General features: G+C 39.7%; 1 protein-coding gene across 5 annotated transcripts in view; it reads left to right on the top strand.

The window, feature by feature from the left end:
* FIG4 (FIG4 phosphoinositide 5-phosphatase) overlaps positions 1-24,331 on the top strand; it is a 279,940-nt gene that overhangs the window by 234,339 nt on the left and 21,270 nt on the right. For all 5 annotated transcript variants that reach the window (XM_072141804.1, XM_072141806.1, XM_072141807.1 and 2 more), the window contains exons 22-23: positions 16,764-16,846; positions 18,523-18,609. In XM_072141804.1, the coding sequence (XP_071997905.1) occupies positions 16,764-16,846; positions 18,523-18,609 (170 nt within the window). The remainder of the gene's footprint in view (positions 1-16,763; positions 16,847-18,522; positions 18,610-24,331) is intronic.

Genomic DNA, 24,331 nt, shown 5'->3' with positions numbered 1-24,331 from the left:
ATGTGAGAGTGAAAGGCGTGTGCAAGGACAGGGAGCTTCATTGACTACTTTGAAATATAGTTACACCTTCAGCTGAAGTCCAATTTACAGGTCAAGTTACAGAATGCTGCTGCCAAAATACATATTAAAATCCTACTCTCAGTTATCCAGAGAAATACCCTTGGGAAACATTGCCCCGAAGTTTAGGGTGAGGTATTCTGATATACCATTCCACAACTGACACCTCCTGGCATCATGAGCCCTCCTAAGGCGAGCACAATAGATAAGCTCAGAGAATTTGCTTGCGCGGACTCTAATGAATCTACCTGCACACCTCAACTGCAGTGCACAGTACACACCAGGGCTTAACCCAATGCAGCTGCTTTAACTTCACAAGCTGATATGGAGGATGAGACAGAGGAACTTACACTAAAGCAAGTTACCCTGCAAGTGCTAGCGTCAATAGACTCCTGAAAAAGCTCCCTTACAGGCAAACTGGATGAGGTGAAAGTGGATGTCAGTTTGCTCCCCCAAGACCTAAAAAAACTTAGAGATTGAGTGCAAACCGCTGAGAAAAGAATATCGCAAGTGGAAGACCATACAGCTGATGTACCAAGAGCCCTTTCCACACTTAAGAACGACTCCGATTCTCTGAAGCAAAAGGCAGACGATTTGGAAAATCGACTCAGGAGAAATAACATTAGAATAGTGGGCATGCTGGAGAGACCAGAGGGGCGCTCTCCTGAAGAATTCATCGAAAAATGGATACGAGATCTGTTTCCTGCAGAAAAATTCTCGGCAGCCTTTGCGGTTGAGAGGACACATATTGAGCTCCAAGACCATTACTAACAGGATTGCTAAATTGCAAAGACCGGGACATGATTCTGTAGCAGGCCCGAAAGCATCCGGATATACGCATGGATAATGCAAACATTTTGCATAGAACAATATTTTGACAGGATGTCGTTACCAGTCCTTACACCAGAACAAGCTAATCTCCTAGAGCAGTCATTAACTATGGAGGAGGTGGAAAATGCAGTGGATCAGTTGAATAACAATAAGTCACCTGGCCCAGATAGACTCCCCAAAGAAATATGTAGCAAATACAGGGATCTGCTATTCCACATCTATTAGAAATGTGCAAATCCTCCTTTACAGAGGGGACACTCCCACGAACATTAACTGAAGCCACAATTATTCTAATTTTAAAACCTGGCAAGGATCCGGTGGAATGCGGGTCATACAGGCCAATCGTGTTACTGAACACCGATTACAAGGTCCTTACCAGTATATTAGCCTCCCGGCTTAACCAAGTTGTTTTAACATTAGTGCACCCAGTGCAGATTTATGCCAAGGTCAGATAACATAAGACGAGTACAGGTTATAACCCAAATTGGACAAGTGAGAGGTAGGGATTGGGCTCTTGCTTCCTTGGATACCAGCAAGGCATTCGACTCGGTCGAGTAGCCCTTTTTGAGCCGGTGTCTTAAAAAAATGGGCTTTGGACCCAGATTCTGTAATCTGATATTTTATATTCCACTCCCAACATCAGGTTGTTGGTCAATGGAGAATTATCCCCCGTCTTCACACTTCACCGTGGTACACACCAGGGGTGCCCACTTTCCCCACTCTTATTTGCCCTCACTATTGAAACACTGGCTTCCCAACTCCGTCAGGACACCATCTACCAAGGCATTAGACTAGGTCAGCGAGAGGACAGGGTGGGCTTATATGCTGATGATATGATTCTGTTTATGTCCACGGCCAACACATCCCTACCACATGCTATCACAATCATCAATGAGTTTGGTACATATTCAGGATTGCAAGTAAACTGGTCAAAATAAATATTTATGCCGCTGGGCACGCACCCTTGGGATGGCCCAGAAATTGTGGAAGGCTTAGCAGTGGTATGAGAATTCAAATATTTGGGGGTAATGATCAGCAGACTGCATCTTGAAGTGCACACACACATTACTGGCCGCTCCTTACTAATGTAAAATAGAAAAATAAAGCGTGGAAAACGTTACCACTATCAGTAGCGGGAAGAATAAACCTGGTCAAACTTATAATACTCCCAAAATGTCTATACATGTTACAACATGCAGCTATTTCACACCTTACACACCTTAACACCCTACAGCACCCAAAAGATGAGGCCGGAATGACACTCCCTGATTTTTACAACTATTATATAGCAGGACAGCTCAGATATTTACACTGCTGGATGGAAGGCCACTATGGCCGGTCTTGAAGCCACCTCCAGGATTGGACTTAACCCTGCTACCAATACACAACCTAGCTAGGCAAGCCTGGATAGCTGCCAGACACCTAGCCAACTTTACTGACATAATAGCTGAGACCCCACTGTGGCAGAACCATACTCTCCCACACATATAAACATTGTGGAGGGACAAGCCCTATGGAAGCATTAAGGCATACATATACGTTGGGGGACATATATAAAGCAAACACCCTCTACTCATTCCAAGAGCTACAAAATAAATATGATTTGGAGAGATCTTTCTTTTATAGATATTTACAGCTCAGACATGCATTGAAGGCTCAGTTCCCGACCCTCGCCTCACCATCTCCTCCTATCCGTTAATCGTCATATACAGGACTCAGGGGCCCAGAGGTCTGGTCTCGGCACTGTACTCTCATTTGATTCAGAAGAAGATTCTAAAATCTCGACTGGCAGTTCTAGATAAATGAAAAACCCTTATCCCCTCGCTAGACAAGGACTCCATTCCAGATATCCTATCCTCACACCTCAAGGTATCTCCCTCAATAAATAACAAGCTAACCCAGCTGTACTACATACACCATGCTTACCTGACAGCGGTCCGACTGCGGCGTATGGGCGGGGTAGCAGACTTTTGGCATATGAGTTTGAGCTGCTCCCAAATACAGGCATTTTGGAAAGATGTCACGAACTTTCTGGCCTGAAATGTATAGCATTGAGGTGGTACGCACCCAGTACCCCATCCCTCAGTATGTGGAAGTTGCAGGTGAACCAAATATTTCCATGCAAAAAAATAATTTATAAACACAGACAAAAACTAGGGCTGTGCGGAATATAAGGAAGTAATGGACACTACCTCAATCACTGATTGGCTCAGCCGTTCATCACTCAAACGGTAGCTGCAGACAAAACGAGTACAAAGACACACACAGCTTTCCCAGGATCAGCTGTCAATCAGAAGCAGCACTGGGTGTGGTTTTACAGCAAGAAGCCTGATGACACAACAGCATCTGCCTCCGGGGGCTTGGTGATTGTACACAAACTCAGCAATAGCTAGCTGTCTACCCCAATCTTCCTGGCAGTCAGATACAAAGCTCCTGAGGTACTGCTCAACCCGCAAAGTGTATTGATCAGATTGCCTAGCAGTCTCAGGATGACGGGACAGTGTTCCAGACAGTTGTATTCCCAACTTTTTACAGAACTCACTCCAGAAACTTACAGATGCAAATGGTTCCCCCTGATCAAATATAACAGACTCGGGTACCCCATGCAGTTTAAGAACATTGTCAATGAACAGAGTGGAAAATTCCTTGACATAAGGCAATTTCTCAAGCAGAAAGAAATGACACATTTTAGATAAAAGGTCAATAACCACCCAAATTACTGTCATGCCCTGGAAAGGAGGCAAATTTTTGACAAAATTCATAGATACATGTGTCCATGGTTTAGACTGAACAGATTGATGAGCAGAGGATTCCACTGGGCATTCTCTGGAAACCTTGGCCTTAGAACAATTATTACATGCTGCAACATATTCCTCAACATCATGTGACCATTTAGGCCACCAATAAGATTCAGAAACCACATTTCTAGTAACAGTGACTCCAGAATGTTTAGCAAGTGTAGTACCATGACATTCCTCCATAACCTTGACCCGGTGTTGGGCAGGTACAAATAGCTTATCTGCAGGGGTGTTATCAGGAGCCAGATGTTGATTATCACAGATGACAGTAAATAAATCTGGCTCACTAGCAGACACATCAACAAAAGGAGACAAAACCGACACAGGTTCAGGGTTTTGTATACCACATAACTCAAGATTAAGGGACTTGTAGTGCACGGGCCCCAGAGTCAACAATGGCCTTGTCAGACAGAGCATCGCTGGTTCAAGTTCAAGTATGTATAAGTAAAAAAAAAGTTAAAAACACTACAGTTTACACATTAGAATAAATAAAAAATAAATACATAAAAATATAAGCCCCTAAAATGTAACTTTCCCATAAAAACACTTAAAAAAGTATAAAAAACTCAACCCCCCCCCCCCAAATATTTGGTATTGCCGCGTCCAAACCAATCTGTATAATAAAACGGAATCATTACTGGGCCCGCACGGTAAATGCCGGAGGGAAAAAAGCAAAAAAACGTTCCGAAAAGAACGATTTTTAATTAATACCTTTTTAAAAATTCTCTAAAAAGTGATAAAAAAATGTTCCGCATTTTAAAATGAGACCACTAAAAAGAACAACTCTTCTCACAAAAAATAACCCCCCAACCAGATTTGTCAGCCGAAAAATAAAAAAGTTATGCATATGAAAACATGGTGATGCTAAAATGAACAAGATTTTATTCAGTACAATTGAATAAAATACACAAACCCCCACATATTTGGTATCGCTGCGTCCATATCAATCTGCATAATAAAACAGAATTTTAAAAATTTTAAAAATGCTCTAAAAAGTGATTCAAAAATGTTATGCACTCTAAAATAAGTACACTAAAAAGAACAATCCTTCTCGCAAAAAATAATCCCTTAAACACATTTGTGAGGCAAAAAATAAAAAAAATATTCATATGAAAGACAGTGATGCTAAAATTAACACCATTTTTGCTAAATTACTATTTATTCAGTAAAAATGGGGAAAAAATTTTAAAATCTATATAAATGAGGTATTTTTGTAATCGTGGGGACCCATAGAATAGAAATAATATACTATTTTTATGGTATGGTTAGCGGCCAAAAAAAAACACATAAAAATTTTCCTAAAAATTGATGATTTTCATTTCCTCCACCAACAAAGAGTTAATAAAATCTCACCAATTAGCTATAGATGCACCAAAATTACGTACCAGAAAAGTGCATCTCATGTGGCCAAAGAAATAAGCCCCTATAGGTCCACATTAAAAAAAGAAAAAAATTAAAGCCTGTACAATTTGTCAATGCAAATCTGCTCTGGATGGCGCCTCCTTCATTCTATGCCTGGCCGTGCGCCCATACAGCAGGTTACCACCACATATGGGGTATCAGTGTACTCGGGAGAAATTGGGTATCAAACTTTGTGGAGCCTCCATTTTGTTTTAACCCCTATAAAACACCTAAAGGATTAACAAACTTTTTAAAAGTGTTTTTTCATACATTGAGAGGTATAGTTTCTATAATGGGGTAATTTACGAGTCTCACTATTACTTAGGCCTCTCAGTGTCAATTAGAAGTTGAGCAGGTCCATCTAAATATGGGTTTTGATGATTTTACCAAAAAATGTGAAAAATGGTACCTAAATTCTGAGCCTCATAACATTCCAGTAAAATATGTGGAATCTTAAAAAACCATCCAACATAAAGCAGATATTTGGGAAATGTAAGTTATGAATTTATTTGGGTGCTATGACTATCTGCATCAAAAGTAGAGAATTTAGAATGTTGAAAATAAAGAATTTTTCCAAATTTTGTTTTTTTCATAACTAAACACAAAAGGGATCATCCAAATTTTTAAACTAATTTAGTACAAAGTACAATGTGTCACGAGAAAACAATCTCAAAATCTTATAGCGTTCCAAAGTTATAACCACTTATAGTGATTTGAAAAATGGGACTGACACACACAGCCCTGACTTCTGTGCCTGGAGCACCGATATCCTTTATGTTCAAGTGGTGAGTTAGAGGTACTCCGTTTAGCCAGCACCCAGACGGGTAGGGTTTTGTTTATGTTTTGTTGCCTGTATGTGAAGGCTCTTTTATATTGTATCGGCTGCTGGAATAAACACAGGTGAGACCTGTTTGGACGGAACTTTGGTGTCACTGTCTTGAACTGCATCCCAAACCTCGCTATCTCAGTCTCTACTGGGCCAAATCTCCCACAATGTGCACATACTGTAATTCGTGGTTGGAATTTGACCTTTGTAAGGCAAGGTCTTTCTTTTAAAAATAATGACAGGCCGCAGCTTTGTTCCGTTAGCCAAACACGACAGAACAACTGTATTTTTTTTTTCCATTTCCTGTGGTTCTGAGTAAAATAGTTTTTTCTCCTAAACTTGCCACAGTTCTGTTGCTTGGAAAATCATAGGTCATAGGAGCTGTGTTTGGTGTCGTCATTAGCGCGATGAGATGTTGTTTTTAGGAACTGTTTGACCTTTTGATCACTTTTTATTACAAATTTGCCTGTGGCAAATCAGTGCCACACCAACCATGGATGTTTCCGCTGGCTCAATGGTGTATATATGTATGATATATATATTTTTATTGACAAGGGGGGTTAAAAAGAATCGAAAATTTCTTCATGTACCAAAAATATGTAATGGAGTTAAAATGGACACTGCACAGCTCCTTCAGTCAGCCTCAGAGGATACACTGAGAGAAAGAGGGTGGCACATAGCATAGCCTGTGACCTCACATGACAGTGATCTGATTGGAGGAGGTGTTTTATGATAGCAACAGCTGTCCAATCCTTTCCCCATCCTGACTAAGATCAGCCCTCACAGACTGTCACAGATAAATATAAATATAGTGACACCCTAGGTGGAATATTGTTAATTTGATCGCACTGCTGCCATTCTAAAGGAGTGGCAGCCCCTTCCCGCATGGTGCATAAAAAGCCGAGTAAGGATTTTCAGCTCAAAAATTGAGCTGAAAATCTCGGCTTATACACGAGTATATACGGTAATGTTTTCAACAATTGGATATACCAACCCCAAATGAGGAAACTAAAATCCACTTAGTTCTATAGGATAAAACTGGCAGCTGCAGGGCGCTCCTTCCCTTCTGCGGTTCACTGTGCTCCCTTACAATAAGTAACATCCACATGTGGGGTGTCTCTGTACTCGGGAGAAATTGCATAACAAATTTTAAGATGTGTTTTCTCTTTTTATCTTTTGGAAATGTGTAAATTTTAGGGCTAATTGAATGTATTACTGAGAAAATTAGACCATTCTAAATGTAATTTCCATTTTGTTTTAATAGCTATACAGTACTCGAAAGGTTAAAGATCTTCCTAAAAGCATAGTTTGAAAGGTGTGTTTTTGAAAATGGGGGGATTCATATGGGGATTCTAATAATTTTATATTTCAAACTTATTTAACCCCTTCGTGTCTATGCCATTTTAGACCTTTAGGACCAGGCCTGATTTTTAAAATTTGCCCTGTGTCATTATAGGAGGTTATAACTTTTCGACACTTTAACATATCCAGGGGATTTTGAGATTGTTTTACCGTCACACATTGTACTTCAAAGTAATATTCAAATTTTGATGATATCTTTTGTGTTAAGTTATGAAAAAAACTTAAATTTGGCAAAAATTTCTAAAAATTCTTCATTTTCATAGTTCAAAATGTTCTGCTTTTCAGGCAGATAGTCATAGCACCCAAGTAACTTTATAACTAACATTTCCCGAATGTCTGCTTTATATCGGCATAGGGTTTTATGCATCTTCTCTCTTTTCTAGGTTGTCAGGAGGTTCAGAATTTTGGGAGCAATTTTTCTCATTTTTATGAAAAACGCCAAAACCCTTATTTAGAGGCACCTCCTCAGCTTTAACTGACTCTGAGAGGCCTAAACAGCAGTAAACCCCCATATATCATGCCATTTTAGAAACTACACCCCTCAATGTGTAAAAAATCAACTTTAAGAAATATGTTAACCCTTTAGATGCTTCACAGTGGTTAAAACAAAATGGAGGTCTAATTTACAAGCTGTCATTTTTTTTAGACAATATATTAATTTTGGCCAAAAATTAAACCGTCACAAAGTATTAAATTACAAAAAACTCCACAAAGTTTGATACCCAATGTCTCCCGAGTATGAGGATGCCCCATATGTGGTGGTGACTGCTGTACGGGCGCACGGCCGGGCATAGAACGGAAGGAGGCGCCATTCAGAGCAGATCTGCAATGTCACATTGTACAGGCTATAAAATGTTAATTTTTTTGTAATTTGGACATATGGGGGATTCTTTTTTTGTGGATGAGATCCACTTTTCAGGTACATCATTTACGGGGGGGCTCAATAGCCAATAATCAGATTTTATTAACTCTTTCATGGTGATGGTTAAAAAAATCATTAATTCTTGTTTATGGTTTTTAGCATTTTTTTCCTCGGCCGTTCACCGTACCATAAAAATAATGTGTTATCTTTATTCTACAGGTCATCACGATTACGGCGATACCCCATTTACATGGCTTTTTTATGGTTAACTTGTTTTGCAGAATATAGAACTCATTTTGTGAGACATTTACTTGTTTTTGTATCACCATGTAACAATGGGCAGAACATTTATATTTTTTTGTTTACAGCGCTGGTTTAGAGCTTATTTTTTGCGGGACAAGCTGTACTTATTCTTGGTATCATGTTGGGGTACATTTTACTTTTTGATCACTTTTTATGCACTTTTTATGCGGTCAGATGTGAAAATTTAATAATTTTTGTGAGGTTTTTTTGTGGTTTTTTTAGGGCGTTCACCGTACGGGTTCAGTGACCATTTTATTTTATTTGACGGGTTGTTACGGACATTGTGATACCCAATATGTTGTGGTTTTTTTGGTGATTTTCACTTTTTTTATGTTTTATATGATTACTGCATGGGACGGGACTTAAGGGGACTTTTATTCTTTTTAAATCATTTTTTTTTAGTTGCACCTTTTTTTTAAACTTTTTTTTACTGTTTTATTTTGTCCCAGGGTGGGACATGAACAAGTGATCATTTGATCACTTGTTCATTGTAATATGCTGCAATACTAATGTATTGCAGCATATGACATAGTCAGCCTATGCATTCTGCATAGGCTGACAGCTGCACTGTTAGATCGTGCACAGTGCACGATCCTAGCAGGCAGCTGCCATAGGCAGCCCAGGGGACCTGATCGTGCCTCTAGGTTGCCATGGCAATGATCGGCACCTCCGTGCCCTGCACGGAGGGTGCCGATCGTCGCGCCAATACACCATAGACGCCGCGGTCACTATGACCGCGGCGTCTATAGGGTTAAACAGTCGGGATCGCGATAGTCGCGATCCCGGCTGTTACTGCGGGATCCCAGCTACCGCGTACCACTGGGATCCCGCGGCGATCGCAAGGGCTCAGCTTCTGAGCTCGGGCGATCGCCATGACGTGATTCTACGTCAAGGTGCGGGAACTACCCGCATCCTATGACGTAGAATCACGTCAGGGTGCGGAAAGGGGTTAAAACAAAAATGATCCCAAACATTTCAATGTAGAAACTTCTGGAAAAAGTTATGAACTCTGTTCTATTTGTAAGCTGTCTAATGACATATAAGAATAAAAGGACTTTTTAAAAAAATGTAAAAGTTGAGGTATGGGAAATGTAAGTTTTACTACCCATATTAGTTAGTTACTATCAGTCTCAAAAGAAGATCATTTAAAATTTGGAAAATGACAAATTTCTCAAAAATAATTGCAAATTTTAGTTTTTTTCTTAAATTAACGTAAAACATATCAAGCAAAGTTTACTACTAACATGAAGTACAATGTGTCACTAAAAAACTATCTCAAAATAATTTTTGTAAGTTAAACTGTTCAAAAGTCATAACCATATAAAGCCACATATGCCAGATTACAAAAAAAGAGTCTGGGCCTTAACATGCAAACTGGCTGCTTTTTGAAGGGGTTAAATGTTGCAGCCAAATATAAAACTATTTTATTAATAGTTTATCAATATAAACAAAGTGTTAAATGGGTTTTTCCACAAAACAAATTACGGCCTATCAACACAATAGGGCCTAACTTGCTGATCGGTGGGAGCCTCAGTGATAAGACCACCACAGTTCACGAGAAAATGGGGTCTGAGGTACCTCCATCGGATCCCTCTTCACTACCTGATAAGAGTGGAGCAGACGGCTGGGCATGTCTGTTCTGCTCCATGGAGCTCACAGAGATCACGTTCTTGTGATCTGCAGGCGTCTTATCACTGAGACCCCCATTGATCAGCAAGTTGATGAGGCCTAACTTGTTTGGTTAGAGAACCCCCTTTAAGTTGTGCAATGTGAAGACAATTTTGTTAAATTTGCCAAATTTAAGAACTGTAAAGTTTTTTGTGCATATGTGTGAAAAAACGAGCACAGGCTCTGGAAGGCATAGGAAGTGATTTAGAGTTGTCCGCACAACAATGGCATTGGATCCCTTTCACTAGTCTCAGTGATACAGAAACTTATCAACCCAACAAAGCTAACACAGTCCTCCTTTAATTTAAGCCCAGTCCGTAACGGGATTATATATGGTAAGGAACCAACCTGGTAGCATGTATTTAACCGAGACACGGGCGTGGGGATTCGTGAATCGAAATAAAAGAGCAACACAGGTTAAATTTTTTATTAAATTGCCTTAAGGGCACTCTAGACAAACAGTACACACAATAGATATACAGTATCGGACTATAAGGCGCACCATCAATAAATGCCTGCTAAAACGTCTAGGTTCACATATATGGCGCACCTGATTATAAGGATGAATGACCAGCAGGTGGCAGACCTGTGCACAGTTCAAGGCAGCTGTCTGTAAGTATGGCTCATATATAAGGCGCACTGGACTATAAGGCGTACCTTTGATTTCTGAGAAAATCTAAGTATTTTTAGTGCACCTATAGTCCGAAAAATACAAATCAGAATGCAGTATGTTAGTTACCAGGTGTGTGGGCCTAATAGGAACTGATAGGCCACACTTAAAGATCCTTCCTGCGCTTGGGATGGTGAATCGTTTCCCCAGGCAAAAGACACTGGGCTTCAGGGATACTTTGATTAAATTAGGTGCAGACATACCCCTGCACACCCACAGGAAGGTTTTAAGGACTTTTCTACCTGATATTAAATTGAGAACCTTGGAGAAGTTTTAGCTTCTCAAGGGGCAGTCATAGCGTCAGGGTTCTGGTCTCATTGGATCCAGGTGAATCCCTGGATCACATTAATATCAAACATGACCCATGATATCTGTGGGATATCGGTAGCCAAGAATGCTAGAATCTAGTGAGTCATATCGATGCAATCCCCTGGTGATAGATTGCAAAATTGTAATTGCCCTTGGGCTGAGATGGACCATAGCTCCATAACTGTCCCTAACCAACATATTGGTTCCATTATAGATTTGGTTGTTTAGTCACTAGATAATATATATTCGTGTCTGCACTCTCAAGTATCTTGGTGCGTCTGATCCAGGGATCCGACCCCGTGTACAGTAAAGTAAAATTGGGACCACGCTCTCCAATGAATTTTAACTTGCATTTAATGTCTTCAAAGTGATAGATTGCAGCAGTAATACTTGTGTGACGTTTCGGCCACAAGGGCCTTTCTCAAACACTGTAAATCGAACATATATACAACATCAATATTGACATGAAATATACAAGTGGATATAAGGTACATATATACATGACTTTATAAGGCCTGTATAATAGAAAACTACATTTTAGAAACTGCGCCGCTAAAAATATTCAAAACAACCATTGCGAAGTTTGTTAAGCCTATGAGAGTTTTATGAGGGTGAAAAATAAATGTAAGTGAAATTACAGAAATGTAATTTTATTTAACAATATATTCATTGAACACGAACATTTGCACCTTCACAAGGGGTTTAAAAGGAAAATGCATTTTATGATGTTTAGTGCAATTCCTCCTGAGTATGCCAATACCCATTTTGTCACTGCACCATGCTGTATGGGCATCGGGTGGCACTTTGAATGGAAAGAGCTTTGTTTAGTTTTTAGAGGACAAATATGGATGAAAGAGTTTTCATGTGTCTGGATGCATTTAGAGAGTCCTAGTGGTACCAAAGCAGAGGAGAGACTCAACAAGAAACATCATTTTGGAAAGTACACCCCTTATATAATTTAGCAAGGTGTAATATGTGTATTTGTCCCTACAGGTGTATGATCCAATTAGGCCCTAAAATGTTCCTATACAGGTTATTTTTACCCCTAATTTTTGTAAGCCACAAGGGATAAAAGATTAAATAACCCAAAAAATGTGTAAAACTAGTTCTCCCTAGTGTAGAAGTAGCCCACATGTATGGGCACACAGTAGAAGGAAAGAGGGATGTTTGCCTTTTAGAAGCCAAATTTGACAGAAACCCTTCACATGTGTCAAGATGCATTTTGAGAGCTGTAGTATAAAACAGAGGGGAACCTGAAAATTGACCCTAATTTTTGAAATCCCACCCCTTGGAGAATTTAGCAAGTTGTAATATGTGGTGTAGTATAATACACATGGTGAAATGAGCATTCTGAACATACAGGTGGTTTCCAAATATGATGTGCAATGAATGTACAAGATGAAATTGCAATTATTTCTGGAAAGTTCGGTGGCGTTTATGGAACGCCCAGTTTGTGCCACTGTAAAATGTCAGGTCTAGCCATGTTTCCTAACGTGAGAAAGACCCAACATGTGACCCTAAACGCTAGCCAGAAAATACAACACGGCTCCGGAATGATAAAGCAATTGGAATATAAATAAATAATAATCCAGAGGCTTGGATGCGAAATAGAAAAAAAAACAAACAAACAAATGACACTAGTTTGCAAACTACATCCCTGAATGAAATAATTAAGGGGTATGGTAAGCAATTTGACCTAACAATTGTTACAATAATTCCTTTTGCCTAAATGAATTCACAACAAAGGTTGGATGTAAAGTGTGAATGCGTTGCATATAAGGTGGTAGAATATACCAGGGGACCAACTAAAATGTTGTCACTCTGGAGTTCTCACTGGTCTCATGGTAGTATATAGTGTCCTTCCTAACCCCCCTTTTGGATCAGACTCATTTCTGAGTCCTTCCTCTATTCAGCGCTTCAATTGCAGCCATCTCTACTAGCTTTTTGCAGGTACTCAATGTGTGATATAACACAGGTGTGCAGCTTTTATCTGACATATCCCTATTGGTCCAATGTTATTTAAATAAGGGTTCTCTTCCTCTTTCCTTACACTCCCCTTGAAAAAGCGCCATATGCGAAACACATGTCGATGCATCGTCTGTGTGTGGTCCTTTCCTTGGTACAGTATTACAGCCTCTGTGTTACAGGTTTTTGATGTGTATCCTTAGATAACTTATCTTGGATATTGTATTATTTCCCTACTTATCTCTGACTATATCTGCACTACTTATACTTAGTGTGTCATTGTTGTATTGGCTGGTTACTACCGTTATGTGGTATACACACAATTTTAATCTATTGCTGTCTGTCCTTTTCTGCCGTATTATGTTTGTTTTTAATATCTACATTGATTGAAATAAAGTGTATTTATGCATAATTACTTGTTTTGTGTTCTTTGAACCTTTTTTTTTTGTATTATTGTATTTACCCAATGGTATTTCGTCTATGTGCCCATACCAAACGGGTTTGCTATTTTTGTGTACTCCCCCGTTTCCAAGTAGCTACCCAATAAGCTATACAGGGAGACCTCTCTGGTTTTTGCGTACAGTTCCGCATGCTGTGGTACCTCTGGAACTGAGATATAGGGATAGTGGAACACTGGTATAAAAGTTATCTACATACAGGTGGTAACCCATCTTGCTGTGATCACCACGGTGATAACTATTAACAATATGTGGTTTTTTTTGTGTTTTATTGTGTTATAAGATGTGCATAGCGAATGGTAGTTTTATGGGACTTTCATTTTATTTCATTATTTAATTTTATTTTTAATAACTTTGTTTTAAAACTTTTTTTTTATTTGACAGGTTGGCTTGAACAAGTGATCTTTTGATCACTTGTTCAAGCTCATATACAGAAACACAGTGCGATGGCCAGATCCCCGGGCTGCCAGGTCAGAAACTCCTTACACGCCGCACTCATGCTTGAGCATGAATGGATAACACCTGCGATTGGGAGATTCTCTGGTCGCGGGTGTCAGCTGCAATATGCAGCTGACATCCGGTCTGTATGGTGTCAGCTCCACCATACCACGCGCCGTAATAGTATCTTCGTTACGCACCCTCCCACCGCATCGTAATATTACGGCACACGTCTGGAAGCGGTTAAAATGGTTAAACAGCTCCAGTGAGTTTTGCTTCTGCTTTACAGACTTGATTAGCTATATGGCCAGTTTAAAGTCCATGAAGATGAAATGAGGCCTGTGTTTAATTATATTCAAGTAGTATAATGTTTAATTATATTCAAGTGGGTTTGTCACTTAACTATTCATAAAGGGTAGGGCAGTTCTGTATTGACAAGACCTGACCACAAAGTGACACCACCAGTAGTTCTATATTTGCCATTTTGTACTGATAAGACCTCTCCACACATTAACACCACCACTGCCAAAGGCTTATATGGTGACCACAGTGACTTATACATAGTGCTCTCCTTGATATCTACCAAATTTTCGAGAATTAGTAAGACTCACACCTTTTGTGATTTCTGTTAGGCTCCTTGAACAGATAGAGATCAAGTTGGGCAGAAATTAATTAAACATTGAAAAGTTGAACATGTTCATTCAGAAGTGAAATCCTGAAACACCCCTTTTAAAGTTATCATTAACATACCAAAAAGTAACACACTCCACACAGTTTAATTATATTTCTTGCACTTTAGTGATTCAATACACAAATTAAAATATAAAACTGGCTTTTTCAAATTGTATTTTCAACGTAAAATTTCAAATCAAACATAGTCCATATGAGCCATACACAATAGAGGTAAAGTATACTGCTGTGTTAGGTGAATTATCGTATCTGTCTTTCACTTTGTAAAGTACTTTTGTATGTAGACTCACAATAGATATCGGGCAGAGACGTTACACGAGACGCGGTTCTAACAATGTAAGCTGAATCCTGTGTCATTTTAGGTGAACACCCCTTCATCAGATGTTTGTGTCAGGTAACCCACTTGCCATGTTCACTGGGAAAAAACATTTTTCTCGCCCAGCAGATACCCCATATCTATCCCCAACCCATATAATTTCCCATGTCCAGCAGCCCCCAGTCTAAAATGCCCCCTTTCCTGTAACTGCTCCCCTCCTGATAGTGCTCTTTTTATATAAGAAGCTAGCTACACAAAAGTAGACATTATAATACCACTTTTTCTGTAGACTATCCCCCACACGCACACCTATAATGTCCCCTGGTCTTTTCACGATGATGAAAAAAAATATTCATACTGTATATACTTGAGTATAAGCCAAGGCACCTAATTTTAACACAAAAAAACTTGGAAAAGTTATTGACCCGAGTATAAGCCTGTATAAGCCTAGGGTGGGAATTGCACCTGGTGCTCTTTAATAAAATGTCCAGCAGCCTCCCCTCATCAATCAAATGTCTGGCTGCAGCCTCCCTCACTAATAAAATGTCCAGCAGCCTCTCATTAATCGAATATCCACAGCAGTGTCTGCCTTGGGACACCCCCTTCGATTTATGAAATGAATAACGCAGAGCTCCACCCCCATTAACAAAATTTCCAGAGCAAAGCCCCCTTAAAATAAAAACTCTATACTTACCTCCGATTTCTTCCTCCCTTAGCTCCCACTTCTCGTCCCGCCCACGCACACACACTATATCGTCACACGGCAGCAACACCAAATTTTGTTTTTAAATTGAATCTCTTTGGCCGTGGCCCAGGACCGGATGTTCCAGGGCCATGCGGTTAGGGATCACTGACTTAGACTGTCACAGTGCCACAAGCAGGTTTCAACAGAGATACAGGGGCACATTTACTTACCCGGTCCAGTCGCGATCCAGCGGAGCGTTCTCTGCTCTGGATTCGAGTCCGGACGGGATTTATGAATGTAGTTCTTCCGCCGTCCACCAGGTGGCGCTGCTGCGCTGAAAGTCATCTCATCGAGCCGGAATGCACCACCTCGGACCAGGTGAAGGTAAGCGCTCCCCAAGCGACACTTTTTCGGTTTTTAAATGCGGCGGTTTTTCCGAATACGTCGGGTTTTCGTTCGGCCACGCCCCCCGATTTCCGTCGCGCGAATGCCGGCGCCGATGCGCCACAATCCGATCGCGTGCGCCACAATCCCGGGGCAATTCAGGTACAATCGGCGCAAATCGGAAATATTCGGGTAACACGTCGGGAAAACGCGAATCGGGCCCTTAGTAAATGACCCCCACAGAGTTTGGAGGAGTCCCATAAAATCATAGACTTGTACATCCTTACGAAAGTCAGATTACTATTACCAGATCTGTTGCATATATTATAGTAATTTATATAACTTTAGAACACACAGCATAATCCGGATTGTGGCATATCGGCGCCGGCATTCGCGCGACGGAAATCGGGGGGCGTGGCCGAACGAAAACATATAACCATGCTCTTAGGTATCCTCATTACTGACATTGTGGAATTAAAAATTACAAAAGTAGATTAAAGTTACAGTTTTCATTGGGAAATTTTGGGCTGAAAGCTTGAACTGAAATGTGTCCAATATTGTTTTATTTTTTTTTTTCAAAGTTCAATTGCTGAAAAATTGCAATAGTGGCTCTTGAACACTACTAAGGAGTTTTTGACCATTGTCATTATATCTTTCTATAGATTTGACGGATAAATCTACCTATAGACATAATGTTTACATAACTTTATGAAAGTTCAATTTTAATTTTTTTTTTTCAGGCAACTTCTCAATCAGCAAAAGATACAGATGGAATTAGTTATTCTGATGCTCCCTCTGAGACTGATCTTCAAATCTATTTAAGGTAACAATTAAGTTTATTTTCATTTAGTTTTATAGACAATCCACTTTTATTTTGATAATTCATTTGTGTTAAGCCTTAATCATGATACAGAATTAAGAAAATATTGGTGCCCATAGAGCCCTATAGAGGGTTGGGTTGCATAATGCATCGAAATCTTTGTACTTAAACAATACTTTCAAAGCCATAACGGTTCAATACCGGGTTTCTGTTACTTGCAATACTGCATGACTTTCACAGACTGTACAGGCTCTTCTATCTGTCTGCAGAGGAGACATTGGGCAGGAAATCCTTTGTGTAGAGATGTCGGGTTAGCGGCAGAGCAGGGACCACGTCCTCAGGTTCATATCACCATCAGTCCAAATATGGTGTCTACATCAACCAGGGCTTCTCCAGACACAAGGAGGGGGGGGGGGGGACACATTTACTAACAGTTCCGCTGTAGTTCACCGAAAGTGCATTGTCCGATGATAATGCAGTGTGCTGCGATTCCCAGAGATTGTGCGTCTGATATCCTGCATCTGTCGCTTCCCCATTCAGGTACGACAGAGTTCACCATCTTTTTGTTGGTGCATGTAAGTGCTTGGGCTTGTGACACAATTTGAAAGTTAAATCCCGTGCTCAGTCCGAATCAGTTGGATTGTGCGAAGGCACACCCCTAAATTGTGTTGCATGGAAGCCAGCGCAGCTGTGCCAAAAAAAGGATTGCATGCGCCGCAATCCCAGTGCAGGCACTTTTTAAATACCTATCCAAGCCGTGCAATCCCCGAAAAAAGCGCACAGTACGATGAAAGTGAGCAGTGCAACCCTTGTGAAATGAGCCCCATGGTCTCCATTTAATTCAATTAAATAATTTTTTGGTTCAGTCCGGGATTTGAACCCACAAGCTCCACACTCCACCTACCATAAAGATACAGGACAGAGACTCTATCCACTAGGCATACAGCCCGATGCATTCCAATGGACAACATGGCCATCCATGTATATGGCCGTATTGTCCACCTTAGTGTACCGTACTGTGAGCGGGACGTATAAAAATACAGAGCATGTCCTATTTTCAACCATATTTTTGTTCCACATGGAAGTCAATGGGAATGTATAAAATATAGGCTAAATACGTGCTGCTTACGGCCTTGCACCATATGGTGCCGTATATACGTGCAGTATCCTGAACCAGTGGGAGGTGCATTCTGTCAGCATTCCATAATTTGCCAGCACACTGTATTTTATACGGAGCCATACGTTGCCATACGGTTGCAATAGTTCCCGTATTTATAGCCAACACACAGCTTTATATACAGAACAGAAAAGGCCATACAGTCGTGTCCATGAGACCATACATTTTTAGGCTTGCAACAGTACGGTAGAGTTGTAAATTAATCTCTCCCTCTTTGCTTAATCTCCCTCTGCCTGTTGAACAAAATTTCCAAGTTAGCTAGAGCAAACAGGAAGCATCAGCCATGGGACTTATTATGCGCCATTCTTAATCATTGGTACGTGCGACGTGGCACACTGGAATTACTAAAAGGTTCAGGCCTCCTACTAAATCCAGACGACCAAATTCTAAGCCACCGTAGATTTAAGATATAACCTGTTCCAGGTTTTCAGTGTCCTCTTTTAGGTATTTTATAGTTTATACTACATTGCTTTAAATAATTTTATGATCTTTTTTTCATTAGGTTCATGCATTTGGGACTATGCCAACACAAACAAGAGAAACGACAACTAAGAGTGAATCAATCGGCAATGGACACAATTATAAAACTGTATGTACTGCTTCCCTTTTTATGTCTTCAGTGTACATCCTTAGGTCTTAAAGTTAAAATTGGATTTTTAATAATAACAAGTTGTGCCCTATCTGGCTGTTGTGAACACACCACCTGTGAAACCACATTTAACCCCGTCTCACAACACTGGATGTAGTAGTACGTCAGGGGCGACAGGGACTTCCCGCATCATGACGTACTACTATGTCCCGCTTCTGGCAATGGCTGGTGAATGGAGCCGGTGCCAGAACCTGCGGGTGTCATTTGTATATTTCAGTAGTGCCTTACATGTGTGACTGTGGCAAGTAATGGGATACTGAGGTGAAATGGACCCCCTGCAGCACTTATCAGGGCAGCCCTGGGTGTGGCGAATGCCCCGGGGCTGTGCAATGTTCCTCGGAGCCGGCCCTGCCTGCTGGCAAGACCCATCTTTAAAGGAAACCTACCACTTGAAGTGGTAGGTGTAAGATACATATACCGAGCACCAGCTCAGGGTGAGCTGGTGCCGGTGCTTACTTTCATTAGTGTCCTAAACCACTGTATCACGTTTTAAACAATTTTTATTCATTACAGCCGGTATGGTGCACCGAAGCTGCTTCGGCTGTAAAGAATAAAAAGTGTTTAAACCGCGCTACAGCGGTTTAGGACACTAATGAAAGTAAGCACCGGCACCAGCTCACCATATACATCTTACACCTACCACTTCAAGTGGTAGGTTTCCTTTAACACTCTGAGCATGTGTATCAGTGTGTTAAATAACACAGTGTAATACATCTGATTTTCTTTTCCTCCACACATTCAAGAGTTAATAAAATCTCATCCATAAACTAAAGACGCACTCAAATGAAGTATTTGTAAAGTGTATCTAATGTTGCAGAAAATAAGCTCTTATATGTCCAAATTGCCAAAAAAATAAAAAGTCACAATGCAAATCTGCTCTGAATGGCAAACCTTCCCTCACTGCCATGACGTGTGCCCATACAACAGGTTACCACTACATACGGGGTAATGAAATGGGCGGAGAGAAAGCTAGCGTCCCGTTATGTGAATTTGTGATATGCGCATTTTTATTGGATTTTTGTGAGTATAATGAACTGGAATAAATTTTAACCTTGTTGGAACGTACCACACCATCTGCCTGCATATTGTCTTCCAGTTATAATATAATAAAGGAGGAGAATGAGAGTGCGATGGTGCTAGTCTGAATGGTGACATACTTTCAGCAGGAGAAATTGAAGATTGGTGCTGTTCATCGAAGTTTTAGAAATCTTGGAGCTCCGGTGATAGTGAAAATATTTTTCTCTATCTTGTGGACTTTTTCAAAGACTGTGTGGACCGGTCTTATACCGTGAGTAGCTCCTTAAGGGGCAAAACTGTGCACCACAAACAACCGGGGTAATGAAATACTCAGAGAGAAATTGGGTATCAAACTTTGTGGAGCGTTATGATATTTTATCCACTGAGAATGTGTACATTTTTTTTTTCCGGATTATCCTGTCCTCTCTTTCATTTGTCTTTTGAGAGGGACTAGTCTGGTGGTTTAGTGGTTAGCACTACAGTCTCGCTGGGGACCTGGGTTCAATTCCCAGGGTCAACATCAGCAAAGAGTTTGTATGTTCTCTCCATGTTTGTGTTGGTTTTCTCCAGGTCCTCCGGTTTCCTCCCACACTCCAAAACATACTGGTAAGTTGATTAGATTTTGAGCCTCATTGGGGACAGGGACCGTTTTGGGCAGCGCTGCGTAATCTGCATGCGCTATATTAAGAATTCTTATTATTCTTGGGAGACTTGAATACAATTGTGATGTTGTAAAGATGCAATATAATAGAAATTACAGACTTGAAACTACCAGCTTCCCATGCTATGGCGGATAGGGTCACCCCTTTGGTCTTCATCTGGACAACCTGCTGCTGGAAAGTTTTGCACTGTCGTTAAAAACTGGAAAGTTACTGTGGTTTCACATTGGCGTTTTTTTCACATCAGTTATTTTTTACTGAACCTATTTTGGCTTATGGTTTTCTCTTCCTGACTTCAGTGATTTTTCACTTATTCCATTACTGAACCATTCTTTTCAATAAGCTTTTTCAGACTCAGTTTTGAACCTGTTCTTTTTGTGTTCAACTGATTAGTGACAAAAAAATTAGTAGTGTGAAAAATCCCATTAATTATAATGGTTCGGTAAGGCATCAGTGAAAAATTACTGAAGCCAGGAAGAGAAAACCAATCTGTATGTGTCCATAAGCCAAAAAAGGCCTATTTGAAACAACCCTTAGGCTGCCAATTAGATAGGGTTTGTCCATCTACTGACTCTTTTCTCTCTTTTTTTATATGTCTAATACTAGTAGAATGTTCAGAAATTAAAGAAAGTGTAGAAAACACCCTGTACCATGATAGCACATTGTCAGCACACAGCATCTGCCAGCCAACACTGTTGAATTTTACACTGAGCATCACTGAGTGATAAGCCCAAAAACTGCAATAGAAATTAATAAAGTAAGGGCTAAAATGATCTTCATTGTGTAAACATAACTAGGGGATTAAAATTTGAGAACTTTCTTTCATTGGCAAACCCCTTTAGCAAAACAGGATAATGTAGTTTATATATATATATAGAGAGAGAGAGAGTTTTCTGAAATACACATCTCTATATACCAGTGCATTAAGCTTGTGTAACAATGTAACACTTTGAAAGCTGTAGTGAAGTTCTCCATCAGATAACATCCCTACATTGACAATAGGCAACTGCATAGGCTAGTAGTTAAGGTCAATATTTTTTATGGCATGCTAGAGAGTAGGTTCATATCCTGTCTGACCCAAAAAAATAATTTAATGCATAACATTAAGTAATTTAGAGACCTTATGTCAGGGAAAGCTTTCAGAGATGTAGAAATACCATATATGGACAGGTGATGGTATTTCCTGGATGACGTTGGTTACTGCTCTGCAGGCATCTCCTCATAGAGGTTCACCTTGCATGAAGTGTGGAACATTGTGCATCCTCCAACCTAACTCAAGTATAAGCCGACTGTGGCTTTTTCAACTTGGCTTATACTCAAGTTTATACAGTATTTTGAAGACCTGGCACATCCTAAGCCATGTGAATGATTCCTGACTCCACTTTGCACCATCTGCATTCATTTTTCACAACACAGGGAAAGTTCCTTCGCAAAGTTAATTTGGTGTCTTGTGGCAATTGTTGAAGGAGACAGTTCACTTTTTAAAACTGTAGGAGGTGGTCAAATAAGTAGACAACCAAGTTTGCTATAGCGATGCATAACGTACATAGGCTTGGGTCTATCCAGGCTTCAAGATGAATTATATGTTCACACTAAGACAGTCCTGTGGAGAGAAGACAGGCTCTAACTTTTTATTATCAACTTTAAAATCTAATAATAATAATCTTGTCTATATTTATATAACGCCATTAAATTCCATAGCACTTTACAGATTCCGAGGAACATATAAATAAAATAAGACAACACAGAGTAACAACAGTTATGTGAAACAATAGGGGTGAGGGTCCTTCTCGCAAGAGTATACAGTCTGTGGATGAGGAGGTGACAACAGAGATATAAGCTTGTATAATGGTCCAGCCATTTTCTATAAGGGGATTGAATAAAAATCAATAAATAAAACATGATGCTGCTTGAACCAGTCATCAGCCGTCATCTTGTATACAAAGTCCATAGTCAGTGGGACTTTTTTGGCATTTAAAAAAAAAATTCTATAAATAGTAATCAAAAGGTCGTAGAATCCTAAAGATAACATTGTAAACGTCATCAAAAGCCGCAAAAATGACACCTCCCAAAGCTCCGTACACCAAAGTATAAAAAAGTTATTAGCGCCAGAAGATGACAAAATCCCCCCAAAAAATTTTTTGTACAGGCGGTTTTAATTTTTGTAAATGTATGAAAACATTATAAAACCTATACAAATTTGGTATCCCCGTAATCGTACCAACCCAAAGAATAAAGTAGACATGTCATTTGTCAAAATCCAAGTCCACAAGAATACGGCACAAATGCGTTTTTTTTTACCAATTTCACTGCATTTGGAATTTTTTTTTCCACTTCCCAGTATACGGCATGGAATATTAAATACCACCATTTTGAAGTGTAATTTGTTACTTAGAAAATAAGCCATAACACAGCTCTGTACATGGAAAAATAAAAAAAAGTTATAGATTTTTGAAGGTGGGGAGTGAAAAATGAAAACGCAAAAACGAAAAAGGGCTGCAGCGTTAAGGGGTTAAAATTGACTTGTCACTAAACTGTTTTCAGTAAAGCAATATTTAATTTCTTTTTTTATACTTAATGCTTAGCTACATTCTGTGAACAGTTTACAACACTTTACAAATGTATTCCTCATCAGTATAGTACAGTCTGTTGATTTTCTCACCGGGACATACTTTAACCCCATAAGTACAAATCCACTTTAGGGCTTTTGGACGTAGCCGATTTTAAAAAATCTGCCCAGTATCACTATAAGTGGTTATAACCTCCGAACACTTATGGGGATTTTCAGATTGTTCTCTCTTCACACATTGTACTTCAAATTATTGGAAACATTTAGATTATGTGTTTTGCGTTTAGTTATGAAAACAATGGAAATTTGGCAAAAAATTTTAAAAATTCTCAATTTACAAAGTTCAAAATTATTTGCTTTTCAGGCAGATAGTCAAAGCTCCCAAATAACTTCATGATAAATATTTCCTGAATGTCTGTTTTATGCAGACATGTTTTTTTTATGTATCCTCACATTTTTCTAGGTTGTCATGGGTCTTAAAATTGTGGGTGCATTTTTTCAATTTCAATTTGTAAGAAAATCGCCAAAACCTATATTTACAGGCACTAAATAGGCCAGAATAGTAAAACCCCATAAATTACCCTACTATAGAACATACACCCCTCAATGTATGAAAAAACAACTTTAAGAAGTTTGTTAACCGCTTAGGTGTTTCACAGCGGTTAAAACAAAATGGAGGTGGAATTTAAAATTTTTAATATTTTTGGACATAACAATAATTCTGGCCCAAAAATTAAACATTTACAATGAATTAAATGACGAAAAGCTTCACAAAGTATGAAATCCAAATTTCCCCGAATGTGCTGATAACCCTTATGTGTTGGTAAACTGCTGCATGGGCACACGGCAGGGCATAGAATTAAAGGAGCGCCATTCAAAACAGATTTACATTGTCACTTTTTACAGGCTATAAAATATTCATATTTTTTGTGATGCGGACATATTGGGGTGTATTTTTTGGGAATTAGATCCACTTTCAGGTACATTATTTAGGGGCGTTCAATAGATAATTGATTTGATTTTATTTACTCTTTCTTGGTGGGGATAAGAAAATCATTAACCCCTTCACGCTCCGTGACGGATATATCCGCCACGGAGCTGTGAAGGTTGTATGAAGAAGGCTCACGGGCGGAGCCTTCTTCATACAGAGATGGGCTTTGCTGCATATCGCAGCAAAGACCCATCGCTATCACCCGCGGTCGGTGCTTGCACAGAGAGAGGGTCATCTAAAAATCAACCATGGGGGAGGGGATCCCGCAAGGGATCATTTTATTCCAAAGTGCACTTTGTCCGCATTTTGAGAAAGGGTAAAGTACCCGAAATGCATTAATAGGACATCTGACACTTTTTATGTATTGTGTTTTAAATGGATTTATTGGGTCTTTACAATCTAAATAAATTGGATTTTTTTAGACCA

The sequence above is a fragment of the Engystomops pustulosus genome, chromosome 3 (genome assembly GCF_040894005.1).
Source record: "Engystomops pustulosus chromosome 3, aEngPut4.maternal, whole genome shotgun sequence".
NCBI classification, from domain to species: Eukaryota; Metazoa; Chordata; class Amphibia; order Anura; family Leptodactylidae; genus Engystomops; species Engystomops pustulosus.
The sequence above is the reverse complement of the archived record's forward strand: the minus strand, read 5'-3'. Positions and strand labels throughout refer to the sequence as shown.